Genomic DNA, 20,946 nt, shown 5'->3' with positions numbered 1-20,946 from the left:
AAACTTGCAAACAAATTGAGTTTGGAGATCTTCCTAGAGACCTTGCTAGTTTTTCCATCTACAAAACAGATGTGCTCAAAGTACATGCAAACATTTACAGACCCAGGTTCTTCATTAGACAAAGAAGTGCAAATTGCAGTTAATTACTATCTCAGGAATGGGATATTTACTGCTTCCACTTCTAACAGTCTATCCCAAATTGAGTCAGTCATCTTCTTTTGGGCCTTGGGATTTCTAATTAACATAAATTACTTTTGTTGATAAGTAAAGTTAGGAAAAACTAATACCAAATGAAATGAAATTATCTTTTCACTCTAACATGCTTTAAATATTGGTTTTTTTCTGGACCAGATAGCCACATTTCTTTTTTCTTAAAACTAACAACTCATTGGAACCTGATGAAAGTCACCACTTTAAGCATTGCCTTTATGTTCTGAACAACAGGAATCTACCCAAAGTCTGTCTAAGAACAGGCACTCATTTACATTCCATATTTTTCATACTCTTTGTTAAAACAAAGGGGAAAATGGGGGAAATTTTGCATTTGCAGGTGATCAAGGTTTGGGGTTTTTCAAAGCATTGTTGAACTTTGGCAGAGTAAATGCTTGATACTCCATGAGGAAATGTTCTTCTCAGTCCAGCTTGTATTCCAGAACAGAAACTTTTCCTTTAGAACTCGTTGGAGTGATTCAGTAGTTTGGCACTGGTTGCAGAGTTCTTCATTTTAACTACTGTTTGATTTTCCATGAAAGAATGTCTGGTGTTTCCAACGTCTCTAAGGCAGATAAATACCCCTATTCCATAAAAATGCCGTGTCACATTATCCAAACTTGTGAGCAGCATCACAAGCAAGACTGACAATTGACAGGTACAGACACCACAACTAATTTCAAGACCTTCATTGATGGATCAGGCAAAGCAGTTTCCTGATCCAGTTTGGTGCACAAACCTTTTCACAGGACCAAGGAGAAGAGCACCAAGGGGCGAGGGAATAAGCCAGCTGGGGGCTTCTGAAATTGGCATTCCCACACTGAGGAATATGTATTAATCTGTAGCCTGAGGTAGAACAAAGGAAAGTTGACTGTCCAGATCCAACAGAAACTGTCTGCAGGGGTGAAAATCAAGATGTTTCTTCAGGTGACATTTTTCCTTTCCAGTCATTGCAGGTCACCACATCCTTGCATCCATAAAAGCCATGATAAGCCTGACAATCCCATGGATGTATGTACATTTGCACTTTACAGCTCTTTTTGTACACAACCCCTCAATATTGCAAGTTAGGACCCGCCCTGCAATATTGCTGTGTTGCTAACAAACATCAGGGACCAAGGACTTTGACTACAAAGGAAACTGTGTTTTGTTGCAGTTTCTATGTCAGCTGCCAAAAACATGCTAAAAACTATGAACAAGCAAAAGTTGATTCATGCATGATGATAAAAAAAGAGATTGTAAAATATATTTATATATAGATACTGAAGAATCAAGCTGAACTACAGAAGCTGAAGGGCACATTTTGTGTACTCAGCTGGTTAAGTGGTGCAGTCCAGCCTGAGAGGAGCCAAAATTTAGCTAAAACCAAAATATGTGACCACACTGCACATGGACTGGTTGTGAGCACGAAAGGAATATGTCATGTTATTAAAATGTGATGGGCAGGCTCCAAGGCAGCTTTGTGCAGTTGATGTTAGATTCATCACATTATGTAAACCACATTTATAAACAGTGCTAAAAAATGAAAAAGTACTTAGTTTGCTTTAGAATAACAAATGTATACAAGGGTGGCTTAAAACAGATTGCAATGTAAGCATTGGCCACATATGGCAGCATATGTTTGGTCTCTCAGACATATCAAGTAATACAAAATACAGTCATTTTCAAGAAAGAAATCAAGGGTAGCATTTTATATCACTGATGAGATAATGTCAAATATAAAACACCATCCAAATTCTTTTTCATCTGCATATTTCACCATAGTGAGACAGTATTCTGAACCACATATGTGTTGGATATACTTCTATTCTTTGCTCAAAAATTAATCTCCATTACCTCATAAATGTTACATAAGTATTTTAAGGCAAGACAGAATTCTAATTTTCAACTAATTCTCTCTCTGGTGGAAACAGAAATCACTGAAAAGTTCTGAGCAAACAGTCTGACCTTATATAATCTATTAGTTATTTAAACACAGTCTTTCTTTGGAAAATATACCAGCATTGCACGCAAAGAAAATACCCTCAGACCACTATTTGAGAGTATCTCTCTTCATTAAGTGCCCCACGTCATGGATTAAAAAACAGACATTGGAAATGTGTTGCAAGTGTTTAAAAGAACAGGCTCATAAAGTTGATTGAGAAGCACTGGTTAAGTTTAAGTACTGCTATCAAGAGTAACATCTAAAGTTCAGAACTGAGTAGTCAAGACACCTGAGAAGGTGATTTATGGGCATTTTATCTTAGACTGCAATTATATTCACATCAAAATACTAGATCCATGTCTTGAGATATTAAACAGTTTTATTACAAGAACAGCATGTGATTTTTATTTATTTCTGCCATATTGATACTACATATTGGACAAAATGGAAGGATAATCCACTTTTAGGTACATTCTTTCCAGATTCTACCACTTTGTGTGTCACCTTCATTATGCAATTAGCTATGATAAATTTTATACACATAGGAATGTGTTCCTACCACCAAAATAAACTAAAAAAGAGAAAATAACAATAAAAAGCCCCGAGTATTCATCCAAAATTGAGATGTTGCTAAACCTCAAGAACCATTTGCTGCAAAACAAGGGTGAGCTGAAACTGCTGATTCAACACTTTGCTACTGAACAAAGCGAAAAAAGAAACCAGTACATTTATATCACAACCCTCAGGCCCTGCTCTCTTCTATTAAACAGCCAAGAAAGTGTTGGAGGGTTTTTTAAAACAGCAATTTAATACTAATTTCCTCAAGTAAACCCATCCAAACCAAGCTATTCAAAGCACAGGGGAGTGTTTGCTTAGGAAGCTTTGGTTTCTACAAGCAGGCAAGAGAATGCAGAGATATATGCAATTTGAGATTTCAAAAAAGTTTAAGATCATCCTTCAGATCTTCCTGTGGGAATGTGATTGCTTTTGAAACTGTAATTTTATTCCTTGGGAAAAGTGATAGGGAGACTCTTTATCATCATTCATCTGTGCTACTGGAACACATCAAAAGCAATGCTGCAGGTAACATGAGGCTTGTCTCAGTTGGTATCACAGCACTAAAGTTCTAATTTTTGGCATAGAATCTTTTTCTTCCTTAAGAAAGTAACAGTAGACAAAATAACTATTATGCAACTTGTACAGGCATTTTACAAACAGCACATTACATGGATAATAAAAAAATCCCAAGTAAAATTTCCAGGCTTTTTTTTCCAAAGCAGGACCAGACTTTTAACATAGAAAGAAGCTAATTAAAAAACCAGATGAAGTCAGATGTGCAAAGAACTGGAAATAATGTATTGTAAATTTAAAGACACAAAGTGCTTCTCTGACTATGAAACTTGCTTTAGGTAAACTCCATTAATTAAACATTTTTGAAGTTTACATAAACTGAGGCCTACGAAAGGTAAACAAAGAATAACCCAGTTTCTAAATATTGTGATGTGCTCATCAGTACAAACTTTGTAACAGGGCACATTCTCAAAGACTTGGTTTTAAACTCACCATTTCAATCACAGGACACTGCAAATATTGTCTCTGTCTTCATGAATAGGTATGCTTTATTTCCCATACACAACAGACAGAAATTAGCTATATTGATTAAAAATCTGATCTACAGTTTACATTCTTGAACCATCATCCCCAGCCAGATCGCTGCCTCCTGAAAGCAGAGCTAAAATTTATACACAGCTACACAATAAAGTCCTAATTTTCTAACTTTAGAAAGGTTTGGCAGCAGGCAGGTCACTGCAGGCTACTGGTTTACTCTGCCACTGGCTGAAGTTTTATAGTTTTATTCAAGTCACACTTTTAAAAGAATAATGGCTAGTGAAATCATAAATAAGTGGGATTCCACAGCAGGAATGACCTGAAATGGACCTCACTGTACTTCCAATGGCCTGATGTCAACTATTATTAAACTACAGGTTTTATAAAGTCTTCCACTAGACGTCTAGAGTTAAGCCAGAAGTTTTGGCTCTCGTACAGGCAGTGATGAAAAACATATGAGTGGTAACAAGTCGTCTTAATATCATTCTTTAGTACTAAGATGGGCTAATCTGAAGCAGCACTTTACTCTGGTATCACCCACGGTGCCAGAAGGATCAAGAAGCTTGGAAGAGGACTTTTTCTCTCAATATACTTTTCATTTCACAGAACTCAGACTAACTTCCTTTTTCCCTATTTTTTTTTTTTTTTTTGTAATATGAAATAACTGGACCTAAGGACCTTAGGTGGATTATCCCAGTGCTTCTGGAAGAGCTTCCAAACCTGCAAGGTATGTCCAGTTTGAATAACTATTCTATGTAAATAGCAGCAAAGAGTTAAGGATGTCAGGCACTATAGGCAAATTAATAATATCAGATAATTTAGAATCAGAAATGCCACTTTTTAAAATGGAACATTTGAAAATTTACTTGCAGCTGAAATACTTCTGTGTTTACTACATGTGAGCTGAAAAACAAATAGAACTATAGTGAATTATTTAACTATCAAAGACTTGTCAGAAAGATGTTAAAACTGACCACAATACTTTTTCTCAGTTATAACCATCTATGAAAATCTATTCTACAATAACAGCAGTTCTTACAGTAACAATTCAGTGTTAGCTTTCTGTAATTTGGTATTCAAGTTGGTGGGGTTTAAGTACATATCAGCAAACTAATTAAAAACAACCCACGAAAGAATGAGCTGTAGATGAACTACAACCTAAAAATGCTCATAGATTCAGTAACAAGAGTCAAGCAGCTCTCCATAAAAAGTAAATACTCCGTAAACACAATTTATTTTGTAAACATCCTATTAATTATTACTGCTCAACTTCAATATTGCACTATATCTGACAACAGACATTTCTACAGTAATATTACTAACAAAAACCTTCCTCCTGTTTTTCTTCAGCAATTTAAGTAAATCAATGGAGTTGATAAAGAGTTAAACAAACTCCTTTTATTTCTGGAATGGGACAATGACTAATAGAACTAGAACTATTTTTAAATATAGATTTCAAAACAGTTATGGTCTTGCCTTTCTTTGGACAAAATCTGTGCACAGAGCAATGATTTGTGTTATTAATGAACACAGGGATGTTTCTTTGCCTCTGCAAAAACCACCACCGGGTCATTTAAACATTTCCTTTTCAGAAACAATGTCATGGGAAATTTGTCTCTGTACACCGGTAACACAAGTGATTTCTAAATATAAGTTAGAGTCTTTTTAAGTCTTAAAACTTTATGTATTAACTCCACTTCTTCAGTATCATAACTGATAAGACAACAAAAACAATGTTGCTGCAGGACTGGTGTGCAACTGCCAAGCAATTCAGAGTTATTTGTTGTTGGGTCTCTTTATGCACTCATCCCACGCTAACAACACAACTTCTATCCTCACTGAAAGGATTTTTCTTCCCATAACTCGTGTTTAGAATTTTTACATCACAGAAATATGGGAGTTTTCCACATAACATCTAAAGGGTTTTAATCATATTAAATTATACTGTGACATCACCTGTATTTATTTACAAATTATAACAAATAGCATAAAAAGTGTCTGTGTCCCATGTGTTGTTTGGAAATATGAGTTTGGGTGTAGATGACCACATTAGTGAGGATAAGTGTGTCCCAAACAAGCAGTGCAGTGATTTTAGGACAGTTACACACCTCAGGAAAGCATCATAGAGCATCTCTCCATGTGAAGTGCACTCTCCACATTCAGTCCCCTCACCTTGGGGTGGCTCATGTTTCAGGGAGAAGGTGCTACTCAAAAGCTTTTTGTGCTGAAGGATAAGAAGCATTGATATAAAGAAGGTACAATGGAGCTTGAATTCACCATGCTCTTTGTCAAACTCATTTTCAATGTTCTGGTCTGTTACAAGAAGAATGGACAAAGCCAGGCTTTGTCCAAGTGATAACCAGCTGCTCAGGGATTATTTAACAGAGCACTTGAGCCTGCCTAACAGCTTGAATATGTCAGGAATGGCTCTCCCACCGCTCTTCCTTCCTTCTCTTTCTATTTAATGTTCCAGCACTGTCAACCAGGCTGTTCCACCCATTCTTTTGTGCTGCCTCTGGTACTCCAAACTGACTCAGTTTCTTCACTTGAAAAGAATATGATGGGGCTTTTTGTTGTTCACACTGGAGTTTTGTGCTGGTCTAGTGAGCTCAACCAGCTCAGTGAACAGGCTGAGAGGAAGAGCTCGTGCCAGAGAGCTGGCAGGGAGTACTTGGGAGCACAGTCAAACTCAAATGGCAGCTGGGGACCATTAGCACAGCTGTACCTACACCTTCTGAAACACTATCTCATAAAATTCTCATGATGGTATTTTCAGAAAGATCACCAGAATCTTGGATTTTAGGCTTTCTTTTAATTCTCTATTTCTTGAAATTTAAGCATGCAGAAGGTTTGTTTAAGTTCTTTGAGAAGAGCTGCAGAGTCAGAGCATTTCTACAGTCATATCACCAACTATTGACAGGGAAACTCAGAACCTCAGGCAGGAAAAAAACACCCCCCGCCACCTTCATAAAACTCAGTTCTTTAGGATCCATTCTTTGGCTTTTCTTTGGCCAATGCAAACCTGGAGTCAAGCTTGATGATCATTCCTAACTACAAAGCCAATAAGGATTTCCTAGTGGCAAAATGGGAAGATGAAGCAAGGACTTTAAAATTAAAAAGTCACAACTCAGGTTTCCTTACATAAAGGGACTTGTTTTCAAGAGATTTAACTCACAGAACCAATAAATATCATCAGTGACATATTTCAACACTACTTTTCTAGAACTTTGTGAGCAACACATGTTTTTCCAGAGTTCAAATTGGCCACTACTTCAATCACAGCCTCGATCTTTTAATAGTTGGAAATCCTAATTTTTGGCTATGTGAAAAGAAATATGCAATCCATTTGCTACAGATGCAAGTGTGGGAACAGATTTTTAAGTTGTTTCATAGGAGAACTTCCAAGCACCAGATCCAAAAGAACATTTCAGGAACATACATGCAAGTTCATCTTTTAGATCCAGTAAAACTATACAGCCAGTGCCTCTCACAAATTGAAGTCAGCTGGGACTTGGAAAGTCCACGTCCCACAACATCATCACACTTGATATCCTACATATGGAAATGGTGTCTCATCACTGGATAAAGCACAGGGCATTTTGTCACTTAGTACCTAAACTGCCAGGGAAGAACAGAGAGCCTGAGAGCCCAAATGTGAGAGCCCAGCCATTAAACCACTTGTCCTAGAACAAGGAGAACTTGGAAGTCTGAAAGGCTTCCATCGCCTCATCTCCTAATTAATGGTATGACCAAAGTAGTGAAGATTTTGACCTTTTCCTGAAGCTAAAATAGAAGACTGAAAAGGCAAAATATTCCAAAGGTGCACAGCTAGAGATGACAGTAATTCCCTCCAAAGAAACAAGCAGAGGTTCCACGCCTTCTTCCCAGCACTGTTTATATTCAAAGAGTGTTTCAAGGACAGGCATTGTATGGGATTGCAAGAAAAACCCCAAAATTATTTCTAGGAGCATTGCAAGAGAACATTATTTTGAACACAGAGGAAAATATATGGGAAAAACACATATGAAGCTTCTTTCAAGAGACTGTTACATCAGTAAAAGTACATGCCCTACCTGAATGGGCATGCAACTGGAATATTTATGGGAAATACTAAATGTAGCTACATGTACCTTGTGATTCCGATTTCAGGCATATATTTGGGGGAGTCACTGCATTCTTTTCATGTAATCTGAACACTGTTAGCTTTCTTCTTTTTAAACTCCCTGAAACAGCTACAGGAGCAGCAATGTAAGCAGGATATTGCATTTAATGCTGTTATGAACCCCCTCCAATAAGCATCAAAATGTCATTGCACAGAAAAAAGTGGTACAAACAAAACCTCAAAATTTTGAATAAGCCAAGTCAACACCCTGTACAAACCAGTGCACTCTTCTTCCTGCAGTGGAGGACCAATGAGAAAATGCCTACATAAAGACATTTTTTATCTGCAAACAGGTCAGCAAGCATTTAATTAGGTGATCAAACAAGAACTAACACCCATTCAATATTTCCCTCAAGAGGCTGATAATAGTCTAAATAGAAACCTTTTTATAAACAAGACATGAACACTAAAATTTCCTGCAGCCCCTCTTGGATTGTGGAGCACATTTTCAGTTCCAAACGACTTTCGGAACTGAGCTTTGGAGGGAAACAATGTCGAGCTGAGGGCTGAATCTACAGCATTTTCTCAGAGCTTGCCACATTCTGTGGCAATTCTATCTCCATTCTCCTCTGCACATAGTTTTATAGGAGCAAGAAAAAAAACCCCACCAAACAAAAAAGCCCCAACCTATGTTTATTGAAAAAAATCACACACAAAACTAGCAGATTTCAGCTTTTCTTCTGGAAGTAACTTAAGTTACTGATTTCCATTGATGCGGATTCCTAACATGCAAGTCCTTCTCAGAGAAAAAAGCCCTCCTCAAACAGAAGTCAAGAGAGAATTGGGTTTGTTCAGCCTGGAAAAGGGAAGCTTTGGGGTGACCAAAGTGGGGCCTTCCAGTACCTGAAGGGAGCTGACAAGACAGAGTGACTTTTACAAGAGCCTGGAGTCCCAGGACAAGGGGGAATGGCCTCACACTGACAGAGAGTAGGTTTAGATGGGATATTGAGAAGAAATTCTTCCCTGTGAGGGTGGTGAGGCCCTGGCACAGGGTGCCCAGGGAAGCTGTGGCTGCCCCATCCCTGGCAGTGTCCAAGGCAAGGTTGGACAGGGCTTGGAGCAGCCTGGGATAGTGGAAGGTGTCCCTGCCCATGACAGGGCATGAAATAAGATGATCTTTAAGGTCCCTTCCAACTCAAAGTGTTCTGGGATTCTGCAATTCTGTGAAATGTGTTTGCATGCGGAGGTGAACCTCTATCAATGGCAACAATAAACAAATGACTGGGACATGGGAAAAGCTGTTGTCAGGACTGAAAACTTCAGATTAGACTAGGAAGAGTTTAATTAAAGTTTTTAGGGCATGGAATACTGAGTATTTAGGAAGTATCCTGCTGAGTGCATTTTATGCACTGCTAATCAAATATTTCCCAATTTTATAAGCAATGCATGTATGCCAATGTATCCCACTAAAAATATTTTTTCATTGAGAATGAATAAAATAAATCATATTCCAAGTTCTGGTAAAGTTTACTCCAAAAATTACACTTCAAAGCTTGAAGCAAATGATGATATTATTTGTAAAACTTGACTGAAATACTTTGATATAACATTAATGCCTAATGAATTTAAGTTAATATTATGTGTAATTTTACAGTATTAATTTATATTTAAAAGACTATTTTTATATTCTTCATCCTTCATATACTAATTAAACCTCAATATTCACAACAGACTGTTTTTCAGGACCAGAGAGTGTAGCACTGAGTGAAGCAAACAGTTCAATAGCTTCATTTGCTATTCCCTAGTCACTAATTCTGGTGTTTGTTTTTTTGTTCGTTTGTTCACTTTCCAAGATTGGTTATCCTGATTAAGAAGATATGAAAGAATACACAATCCTTCTCTTCTTGGCTTTGTGCTCTGCCAAATCTCTCACTGGTCCTTCATATTTTACACTAAAGAATATGATGCTCCAAGATATGGAGGACGATGATGATGACGACGATGACGACAATTCTCTATTTCCAACCACTGAACCAATTCTACCACTAATTCCTTTTGATCTGTTCCCAACATGCCCCTTTGGATGCCAGTGCTATGTGAGAGTTGTCCACTGCTCTGACCTAGGTAAGAATGAATTTGTGTGTCTGTTCTCCACTGGATTCTCCTTTGGAGGATTTGTTTTTTAAAGGATGAATTATTATGCAAGCACATAAATGGGATGCAAAGTATTCCCTCAGCTTAACTTCCACCAAAGTGAGCATCCCTGGTAACAGTTTAGCCAAAGGCAAATGTGCTCCTGTCAGTGCTGCAGGTACATCCCAGTCCCTTAAAATGAATTTGTTTTCAATTGTGCCAATTTGAATTAGCGCTCACTGAAGTTTTCCTATGATTCAAGGCAATCAAAGGACTGTGTTCTCACCACTAGCACAGTGACAATGACATTTGTTCTCATCACAGCCCTGCCACCTTCCTAAGCTCCATCCTGGACTCCTTGTGTCTTAGAAATGTTGTCTGTACATAAACTGCTGTTTTTTTTTAAAGGTGTCATTATCAAGGAATCTAACTGTGGTTAATGTATCTGGTCTACAGATTGCAAACTGCTTTATGTGAGTTCACACATAGAAAAACCCCACATTAATAGACTTCATCTTTAGATAACTACAATCTATTAATTACAGAATAATTGTTAATAAATTGGGCAGCATCTAGCATTTCATGTATCAGCATCTCCACTCAAAAGAAAGTCACTGTCCCTGTTGAGTCTTTTCTGCTGATTCAGGATCTCAGATGGCCTGAACTGCAGTGGGTTTGTAACTGATCAGCAAACTGGGTTGGGGGATTTATGCTACTGGTACTGATTTATGTTAATGATTTCTGGTACTGGTAATGAGTTATGGTAATGATTTATGGTACTGGTAGTGAAGTGCTGGCAGTGGGAGACCCTCCTTTGCCCACATTCACCAAAAAACAGGTTTCTCAGCCCCACCATGAACTGAATGGCTCCCTCAGCAGCTCTCCCAGTGCCATGGACAGGGCAGAGCAGGGGTGCAAAGGACCACTGAGCAGAGACCCCTTAAACCACAGCTCCTCAACAGGGAACCACTGCCCCAGATTCCATGAGGGATCCTTTCTCCAGGGACTGAACTGTTGCCCTGTAGGACAACCCATGCTCTGAGGTTTATTTCACAGATGCAGAGAGCTCACAAAGAGCAGCCCCCATTCTGCTTTCATGGTCAGGGCAGAAGCAATTCCTCCCCAAACTATTCACACATTTGTGGTACATTCTTACATCATTAGTTTCTCCCACTATCAAAAAATTCCCTTCTACCCTTTGCTTTATGGCTGTTCATATTTTCTTCCCCACCATATTCATCAACAATCTTAATGTGTTTTGATGTTTGGCAGTTAATTTCTTTGGACTTATATACAGCCCATAATGTTTCTGTTTATGTCACATACTTCTGTAGGTTTGACATCAATTCCTCGCAACATCCCACCAGATACTCGTATGATTGACCTTCAAAACAACAAAATCAAAGAGGTCAAGGAGAATGATCTCCAAGGACTCACATCACTTTATGTAAGCTTGCTATTTCCCCCATTTGAAATCTTATTTAGCAATCTGAAATATTTAGATACTTTAAAAATACAAATGGTATTTCCTTCTCCAAGAATATAGATAAAAATAGTCTAAAGCTGCGTATTTGAGTGCTCCCACATAGTAAGAAGCAAATACCTTTGAGTTGTAAGAACTACTTTTACAACATCCAGAAAATGTACCATATGCAACCAACCAAAAAGATTCTCAGGATTTTTCAGTTCTTAGCATGCATAGAAGCATTCCTACATCTTAAAGGCTGCAATGCAAGTGTTCCTTTTTTATCTGCTTAGCTGGAAAACAGCAGAAAGAACTTAATCTCACAGGAGAACTGGAATGGTATTTTCTGAGGGTATTTTCAAAAGAACAGAACATACAGCTAACAGATACAGCACTGAAACCAAGGCTACAAATCCAACTGACACAAACAGAAAACAGGGGGACAGTGAATTACAGGAAACGTCAGGGGCTTTATTCCTAATTTGTTACCATGGTCAATTATGCATGTAGAGACAAGGCTTTGAAACAAGTATCACTGGCAACTGATAAATCTAGATGTTTAGAGTAGACAATAATCCCTTTTTATAATGAAAGAAAATGAGAGTCTCAGAGGACTGGAAAATAGATTAAATCTGCTTTAGAATATTTATTTCTATTGGATGTCACCCTAGATCCAGTATCCAGATCTAGTTCCACTAACAAACACTGACTGTTTTTAAATTTTCACTGTAAAAAACCCAAATCTGTTCCATAACTTATAGAAATTAATTATATTCTATTCTCCATTAGAAAGACACGAGACAAACTAACATAAACAACATTCCTAAGACATTTGGAAGAAATTCTTCCCTGTGAGGTGGGGAGGCCCTGGCACAGGATGCCCAGAGAAGCTGAGGATGCCCAGAGAAGCTGTGGCTGTCCCATCCCTGAAAGTGTCCAAGGCCAGGCTGGATGGGGCTTGGAGCAACCTGGGATAGTGAAAGGTGTTCCTGCCCATGGCAGGGGGGTGGAACTGCATTTCTTTAAGGTCCCTCCCAACCCCAAATCATTCTGTGATTCTATAAAACAAATCATTTCTGCCATTTTTGGCTTCTGAGCAAGATCTAAGTGTTTATGAATGAGCTTGTTAATTACTACAGCTTAAGACAGGACAGAAAAACCAGGAACCATATAAATTCATAGCTGCCAACAAAGCATTTCCTATTCCCTTGTCTTGTGTCTGGCTGCAGAACGGGCTTCGCAGCAAACAAAGGGTAAATGCACAAACTGTGGTTTATAGTCTGTGTAAAAGATCTAAGAGACTCTTATCTCCAATGACTGAGAAAGTCACTGGAATCCATCAGCAATCACCACGTTATAGACCAGTCACCACTTAATTATGTGATAGCTGAAGAGGCTGAGCTGCTTTGCTTTTTCTCCTCAAGTCATTTGTGGCAATGCTGAGCAACATTTTCACAGAGAGCAAAGTTTACTTTGTACAACTTGGCTCAGTCCTGGAGTCTGCTTAGCAAAGGCACAGATGGCAACTTGGATTAGGAAGGAGCATTTCCTGTTTATTTCCTTGAGCTAACCTCATTTTTTCTGGGGAAAAATAATTCTCATTTGCTCTAATTCCCCCCCCCCCCCCGCCCCATTCCTGAGAGGAGATGACTCAAGAAATAAAAAAGGAACAAAAATGAATAGTTTAAGTATGGAAATGCAGAGATGTGATCTGACATGCAAAATCACTTCAGATAACGTGTATTTTATTGTCTGTAGTAACTCATTACAAGTTCTCTGATGACACATAGAAGCGAGGAACAAAAAGCTGCCCCCAAGAAGACTCATATACTGTACAGAAGAGAGAGATAAAATTCACAGGAGCTGGAAAATTATGGCAAATAAAACGTAAATTCATGTGTCATACACAGACACATCTAAGAAACTCAGATTAAAAGCTTCACTTTTATTTTGCATCATTATGTTGAAATAAAAGATGAGATTCTGAGTTTTGAGAATTTGTCTGCATTAAGGAACAATAACAACCAAGTGTATAACCCCCATACAATCCCACAAAATATTTGAATACAAACATATTGTTTTGGCAATTCTCATGATCCACTGGCACCTTGTCAGCTCTACCTTCTGGTTAATGCTCCAGCTTTCATGTTCATGTTTTTCACAATCAACTGAAATGCCCAAAGCATATACAAAGGGCTGAAGTTTGGTAGGGTGGAAAAGGAAAATATTTTAAATACTTAATTGCTGAATTATATATCAAATCCATGACTTCAAATTCATAATCATAACAGTCCTGGAAAAAGAAAGCTTTCTATTGCTCTATCTCTCATAGGCACTGGCTTTGAACAACAATAAAATATACAAGATCCATCCCAAAGCCTTTCAACCAACAAAGAGGCTACGACGACTGTATTTGTCCCACAACCAACTGACAGAGATTCCCACAAACCTACCCAGAACTCTGGCAGAGCTCAGAATTCATGCTAATAAGGTTAAGAAAATCCCCAAGGATGTGTTTAAAGGAATGAAGTCTCTACATGTTTTAGGTAAGTCCAATTAAGTAGAACAGAAAATGTCTTTACCAAAAATGGAACACAGTCTACATAATTTCCATTCAAACATTTCCCCAAGGCGCAGTTTCCTCTGAAAGAGATATCCATGCTGTGGGAATACCCTCCACAATTTAGTTTCTAAGTGAAGTTGCTACAAAGGTCAAGTTTTGGGTTATCCTGCAAGCCAAGAAACACAGCCTTAATTCACTGAGAGCTGTGACACCCTCAGAATGGACAATCAAAGCTAAACATTAATGAGTGCTTAGAATATCAAAAGTAATAAAATTACATCAGCTCTTTAGAACTTAGCCTATCCTACACAAAATTCCTATGCCATAAATGCTTTTCTTCTTCCCTCTCGGGCAGAAATGAGTGCAAATCCTCTTAACAATGATGGAATAGAGCCAGGGGCTTTTGAAGGAGTAAATATCTACCACATAAGAATTGCAGAGGCGAAATTAACGTCAATTCCTAAAGGTAGGTAATATTTCCCTTTTCTAGTTCACTTATACCACGATACTCCTTAATAAAATCCTTTAACATCTGAATGATCATTAAATTCAGAAATTGTTTTGTATTTTCATTACTACCAAACCACCTCCTACCTTATTTTTCTTTTTGAACTTAGTATCCAATTGCCCATCCCAGAAGAGTTAATGCACAAACAGCACAACCACATTGCACACAGGCTCCCTCTCCCACCTTCTCCCTGTCAGCACATCCACTCCTCTCACAGAAGCATCCAGAGACTTGTCTCATTAAGAACAATACAAAGAAATTTATAATATGATGTCACTTCACATCTTTCACACATCAGCCTCTCAAAAATCCTCACAGAGAAAGGATAAACTCCCCAATATTTTATCAGGGTCATAAGGGATGCAGAATTCCCACTTCCTTTATGGATTTAAAACATAACTCCAAGATTTCTAACTTTAATTTTTAATATTTTAAGTCACACTGTACTTCAAATATGATGTTCCATGTAGTTTTGCTAAGTAAAACTTAATTTTAACATTTATTAAATTTACCATAATGTACTACGAAATCAAATCACTCATATAAAAAACCCCAACCTTGTACTTTGGAAGTAGGAATGAATTAAAACACTAATTTGACAAATCACTGACCTCCACACACAAAAATGTAGCATAAAGGAGTTCAGTACAACATTCCACCTGCATTTTCTGCAGGTCAGTGTGGTATTTAACCAAATTCTCATGATTTTCAACTGCTCCAAACTACCAGCTAAGAGAAGAAGGGAGGAAATAAAGCAAAACACTATGTTCTATGCTTTAATTCACAGGGAAACCAAATGTTGGCCCCTGTACTTATTTCTGATAATTCAGATAAAGAACTTGTTTCTTATTAATCTCTTCCGGTATGCATGTGTATATATATATAAAATGTATATGTATATACACACACAGAAGGATCCCTGTAGAAGAGAACACTTAAAACCCCCCCAACGATAATCAAAACCAACTCACCCCAGCTGTTAACTTTGACATCAGAAAACCTCTGTTTGCCTACAGCAACGCTCCCCAACAAAACCCCCCAAAACATTCTAATATCAGCATAATGCCTCCTCCTGTCACTCAGCACAGAAAAACCCAACGTAAAATAATCCCAATTTTGTCTTTTTTATAGAGAAATCTCCTATAAAGACACAGCATGAGGTCCAATATGTGGTGTCAGACACATAAACAAGGCAAACCCAAACCTGATTTCCTGGTGAACTCATTCACCACAAATGCAAACTGAGTTTGTAGATGCTTCTCTCTGCAAATGTTATAATGGCACAAAATTTTCAGAAAACATAACTTATAAAAGGTACTAAAAATGTGCAATGGTACAGGTGGGTGGCCTTCCCTCTGGATATTGTCACTCAGGCACCTGGAACTGTGAGCTGGGAAGCAGCCTGGAACAAAGCCCGAACAAACAAACACAGCCCAGCCATGCCAGGTGGAATGAAGGCAGGCTGGGAAGCAGCCACATCCCTTCAGGTCCGAAGGGAGTGGGAGCAGTGCTCTCCCCAGCCCCGGAAAGCAGCGGGCATGGCTTGGTGTTGGGTGCCATCTACATAGAGATGGTAAAACTGAGCCCAACATCAGCAAACAAATTCAGGCTGGGATGATCTTTGCTTGCCTTTACTAAAAGGATTTTTGTGGAAAGATTCGCCACCACCTGATCCGTTCACTGGAAGCGTGGATTTGGAATTTTTGGAAACACAAGAGAAAACATTCTGACATGGGAAAGAGCGATCAAATACCACAATTTTGCTTAGAGTAGTCCAAAAGCTTTCCTCCCAATCACATCCTAGCAGCTGTCACAGCACAACTGCTACCTCATGTAGAAAAAAATTACAGATAGATCTTCAAAAAACTGTCCCTGGTTCCACAGGCTTTGACTACAGACTGAGATAATTGCACAGAATGCAGGATATGTTATGTAAATAACATTTACATCTTGGACAAAGTAACCGTGAGAGTTGTTTAAAGGAAGCCAGAAAAATTACCAACTTTTGGAACTCATATATCTCATAATTAGCACATATCCTTCCCCATCTTTTTTTCTCTTTTAAAAGTTACTATTTTAAACCAAATTATGTTGGTGATTTTCTTCATTAACATACTTACATGTAATACCCATTTCTTTGATGCAGACAACCTCCCCAAGATTCTTCACCCAATTCTAAACACAAAGGAAAGAAGCTGTTTGGAACATAATAAACGTTCCAACAAAAAATAAGCTGGCTTGTTTTTCTCACACTGAGCATTTTTTTTTTTCTTTAGATTTGCCCTCCAGTCTTCTGGAGCTTCACTTAGATGACAATAAGATCACAGGAATCGAACTTGAGGATTTTAACCGTTACAAAGACCTTCAAAGGTAAAACTCCCAGGGAGAATCCTTTGAGTTGTTAAAATGTCATGCCCAACAAGATCTCTTATTTGATACTTCTCTTGTTAATGGGAGAAAAGAGAATTAAAAATTACAGGTGTTTTAGTAAGAATTGCTTAAATAACACCAAACTTTAAACCACAAACCAACCCCCACATTGGTCTTGTTATTATATGTTTTGCCAACAGTCTGCAATAGAGAAGTAGGACAAGAATAAAATATACCATTCCTAAGCTCTTCTAATTCTCCTAAATTTATTCTCATAAATACAGCAGCTGGTAAAGGAAACAACTTGGTAAGGGCTTTCAAATGCTATGGGGTTTAAAGAAAAATGTGTGTATCACTGAGGTAGGACAGAAGAAAGTTCTCTCTGTAAAGCTCAGTTAAGAACTCTGAAAATATGGCTGAGCAGCACTGAATTTGGGATTTGGTAGCAGAAACTACTGAACTGCCTTCAGATTCCAACTTCAGTTTCTGAAGAAATCAGGGAAGAATGGAGAAAAAGGGGATGGCAGGATGGGCACAAAGAACAATTCCAAATGACCCGTGTCTCCAGCCTCTGAATCACCTGAGGAAAGCAGGCTGAAGCCTTATAGCCAAAAATATAAGAAAAATCTGGAAATAGGAAAGAAGGTAGCTCTGCTTAGTAAAAAAACTTTATATTTTAAAAATAAGCCATACATTAAAACCACCTTTCTATACAAGAATTGCTATTTGGCTGTTTATTAGAACAGCACTTTTTGTTCCTGTGACTATACTTCGCAGCTGTACTACTTGATAAAAAGATATCATTTATTTCACAAGCAGCTTGATGTTTATAATTTAAACACTTGCCACTATAGTTACAAAAACTGCAAGCAAAACTGAACAATTGCTTATATCAGATAACTGATAACAGCTGTGAGCCAATCTTCAAGTGGAGATTAAATTAAAAAATACATTAGATCAATGGTGACTTTTTCCTATCAAAGGTAAGATTTCATCATCTTCCCCCAGTTCTTTTCTCTCCCTGTGTTTACTCCTGTGTATTTCAATCTTTAAAAAAAAAAACCAAAAAAAAGCTCTTCAATGCTGCTGTGAATCTCAATTAGTCTTTAATTAAATGTTCCTTGTACAATTTCTAGGCTAGGCCTTGGCAATAATAAAATCAAAGAAGTGGAAAATGGAAGTTTCGCCAACATCCCAAGTATACGTGAAATCCACCTGGAGAAAAATAAGCTGAAGAAGGTTCCTCCTGGATTACCTGAACTGAAATATCTGCAGGTCATACACTGAACTTTATAGACAGCTCTGGGAGTTCTGAGTTGTTTGACTTTTCCACTGTCACACTGATCAGTTCACAGCCAAAAGGCATAATTAACTGACACATCTTTTCCCAAGACTCTTCTACTAGGAGAGCCCAAAATCATAAAAGCTTATTAAAGAAATAAACAAACTCAAACTGCAGGAACACTTCCTAGAGGGGAAAAAAAAAAAAAAAAAAAAAAAAAGACAACAAACTCAAAAAATGTTTCTAGAAAATGAGAATATAATGCTGCATCATTGTAATTCTTACTAAAAGAGAATATAAAATTGCATTTTAGGACAAATTTCCCTAAGAATAGAGTCCAGTTATTTTGAGAACACAATGATAAAATAACAGACTTTTCCTTGTGGGAGAGACTGGGGCAGGAGGAAGACTTTTTTTCAAGATTTAACACAAATTTTAAACTCTTGTTACTCTCAAGGTCTGCATGGAACTGACATTGTAGCAAACCTCAGTCACCTACATGCCAAGGAATATTTTCCCCCATTTTCATTCTAACTCCTGTATTTTTCTGTTCCTATTGCTGCAGGTTGTCTTCCTTCATTCCAACCATATTGCCAAACTGGGAGTGAATGATTTCTGTCCAACAGGACGAAGGAAGAAGAAAGCCCTGTACAGTGGCATCAGCCTCTTCAACAACCCCGTCAAGTACTGGGAGGTTCAGCCTTCAACTTTCCGGTGCATTTTAGCCAGGAACAGTGTTCAACTTGGGAATTTCCTCAAGTGAGACCCAAGTTGGTTGTTTCAAAAAGCAACTTGTCCAAATCAGTTTTACAATACTTGAAATTTGCAGAAAAATGCCGATTTTATGCTATTTAACCGTTTACAAAGTATTTGCTATTTCAGAGGTAATTAATTAGAAACAATATGTTAAGTAGGATCCATTGTATTATTTGACAATGTTCAACCTACATTTGAATAATTTAAACAAAAGTCTTTATATCTTACAGAAGGACTCTTAAAAGTGGAACTGGAAACTGTATTTGATGTTTCCTATTATAGCTGTTAAATTTCTTCCTTAAATCACATAATTTTGATATATTCTTTCAAATAAATTCTAAAAATCACGTGGAAGTGACTTTTTCCACAGTAAGGACATTTTTCTCTCCCAGAAAGCGTTGTAAGCAAAGTTACAAAACCAAAAATTATCAGACTTCAAAGGCAACTTCTTGTGCCATTTTTGATAATGAGCAAAGATGCAATAAAAAGCTACAATATTGTCAGGCCATTGTCTCTAAGCTACAATATATTCTTACAATCTCTCGAGTGAGATAAAGGCAAGTTTGATATCAAGAATAGAAAAAAGCCTTTAAAAGTTGTTGGTAATTTTTCCTTGCAACTTTAAGAGGAAAATATCCTTCAATGTTTTGCTATTGATAGAATTGGATGCAGTCTGAACATTAAAAGTAGGATTCAAGATTTATCATATGCTTCAAGCTTAATAGGAATGACTATTAAACTCCCTTTAGGTCAGCACAAACATTTTCCTTTATCTATAACAATTGTAATCGTGTTTTTCACTTTATTCTTCTCCTCTTTTATATGTTGACATCACACGGGTTAAGGATCCCTCTTTAATGGAAGTACCTTACAATTGCCAAAAACAAGCAGCTGGAACTGCCCTGCCCTTCCTATGCAGGGCAGCACACACAATTCTCAATACTGACAGTACTGTATAAAATGGATATTTTAGATATCTATTTAGTGTATATTTGCTATTGGGATTCAAAATAAATTAAATAAACATACAGAATACCTGGATGTGTATACTTTATTACATGGCAGCTCATGTCAAAACGTTCTGAGATTATAACCAAGGACCTTTGTGACTCTTCTCTAGACACCTCCTCTCATGCTCCTTTTTCCAGATCTACAGAGCTTACAGGTCACTTAACATTACTGGTTTGCACAAAATTAAAAATCCAAGACTTTGGAAAATTGCACAGACTCATAGAAGAAAATACCACAAAGAAATCGTTCAATTCCCAATCTCTCAGCCTTCCTAAGTACACTAAGCAATAAGCATCAAGTCTAATATCTCAGTTCTTCTCATCTGCTTGGTCTCCTGGTAGTTAATATTTTGTTAGCACCACTCTGCTGCTGAGACACAACTATGAGTAGAGAGGAGGCAGAGCAGACCAGTGGAGGCTTTTACTGAAGAACAATATTTGCAAATAGAAATTCTGTAACACACTTCAAAGTAGAATAAAACCAGAAGACTCAACAGAACACCAGACCTGAAATCTGTTGATGACCAAACATCTTTCTATTCCTGGCTTCTGAAGATGCTTCTAAGGAGTGCATTTCCTAGCAAATACCAACATGCCCTTAAGGACAGGCTCCCCTGTCTCACAGTCCCATAACAACTCATAAGCCCATGTGGTGTTAGTAAATACAGTAGATAACAGAAAAATGATTACATTTCTATGACTCACTGGTTTATATGCATTCATGAACACTCATGCTATACTAGTTACATCATTTCAGCAACGCCAACACCATCAGAGAAGCTGATTCCAGTTCTGTAGCTGAACTGAAAAAATAAACTCACAATGTTGTGCAGTACATTATTCTACACTAATTCACTGGTAAGGTTTAAAAAGAAACACAACAGGGAATGCAAACAATTCCTTATCTAACTGGGGTTAACAATGGACAACAGGAATGCTCTTAACCTCGTACTCTCTAAACCTATAAATTCCTTACAGATATTTGTGTAAGAGTTTGACCAAATTTTGGGCCTGC

At 37.6% G+C, this 20,946-nt stretch overlaps 2 protein-coding genes across 4 annotated transcripts in view; one reads left to right on the top strand and one right to left on the bottom strand.

Annotated features, from left to right (window-relative positions):
• The window catches only part of CENPP (centromere protein P), a 115,166-nt gene that overhangs the window by 44,299 nt on the left and 49,921 nt on the right, over positions 1 to 20,946 (bottom strand). The gene's annotated exons all lie outside the window — the stretch shown is intronic.
• Positions 4,207 to 19,958, top strand: ASPN (asporin). The gene is made up of 8 exons (XM_069028161.1): positions 4,207 to 4,469; positions 9,698 to 9,968; positions 11,312 to 11,424; positions 13,775 to 13,988; positions 14,361 to 14,471; positions 16,790 to 16,883; positions 18,020 to 18,158; positions 18,731 to 19,958. The coding sequence occupies exons 2-8, from the start codon at positions 9,722 to 9,724 to the stop codon at positions 18,926 to 18,928; spliced, it is 1,116 nt and encodes a 371-aa protein (XP_068884262.1). The 5' UTR covers positions 4,207 to 4,469; positions 9,698 to 9,721; the 3' UTR covers positions 18,929 to 19,958.

Source organism: Aphelocoma coerulescens, chromosome 12 (assembly GCF_041296385.1).
Source record: "Aphelocoma coerulescens isolate FSJ_1873_10779 chromosome 12, UR_Acoe_1.0, whole genome shotgun sequence".
Classification (NCBI taxonomy): Eukaryota; Metazoa; Chordata; class Aves; order Passeriformes; family Corvidae; genus Aphelocoma; species Aphelocoma coerulescens.
The sequence above is the reverse complement of the archived record's forward strand: the minus strand, read 5'-3'. Positions and strand labels throughout refer to the sequence as shown.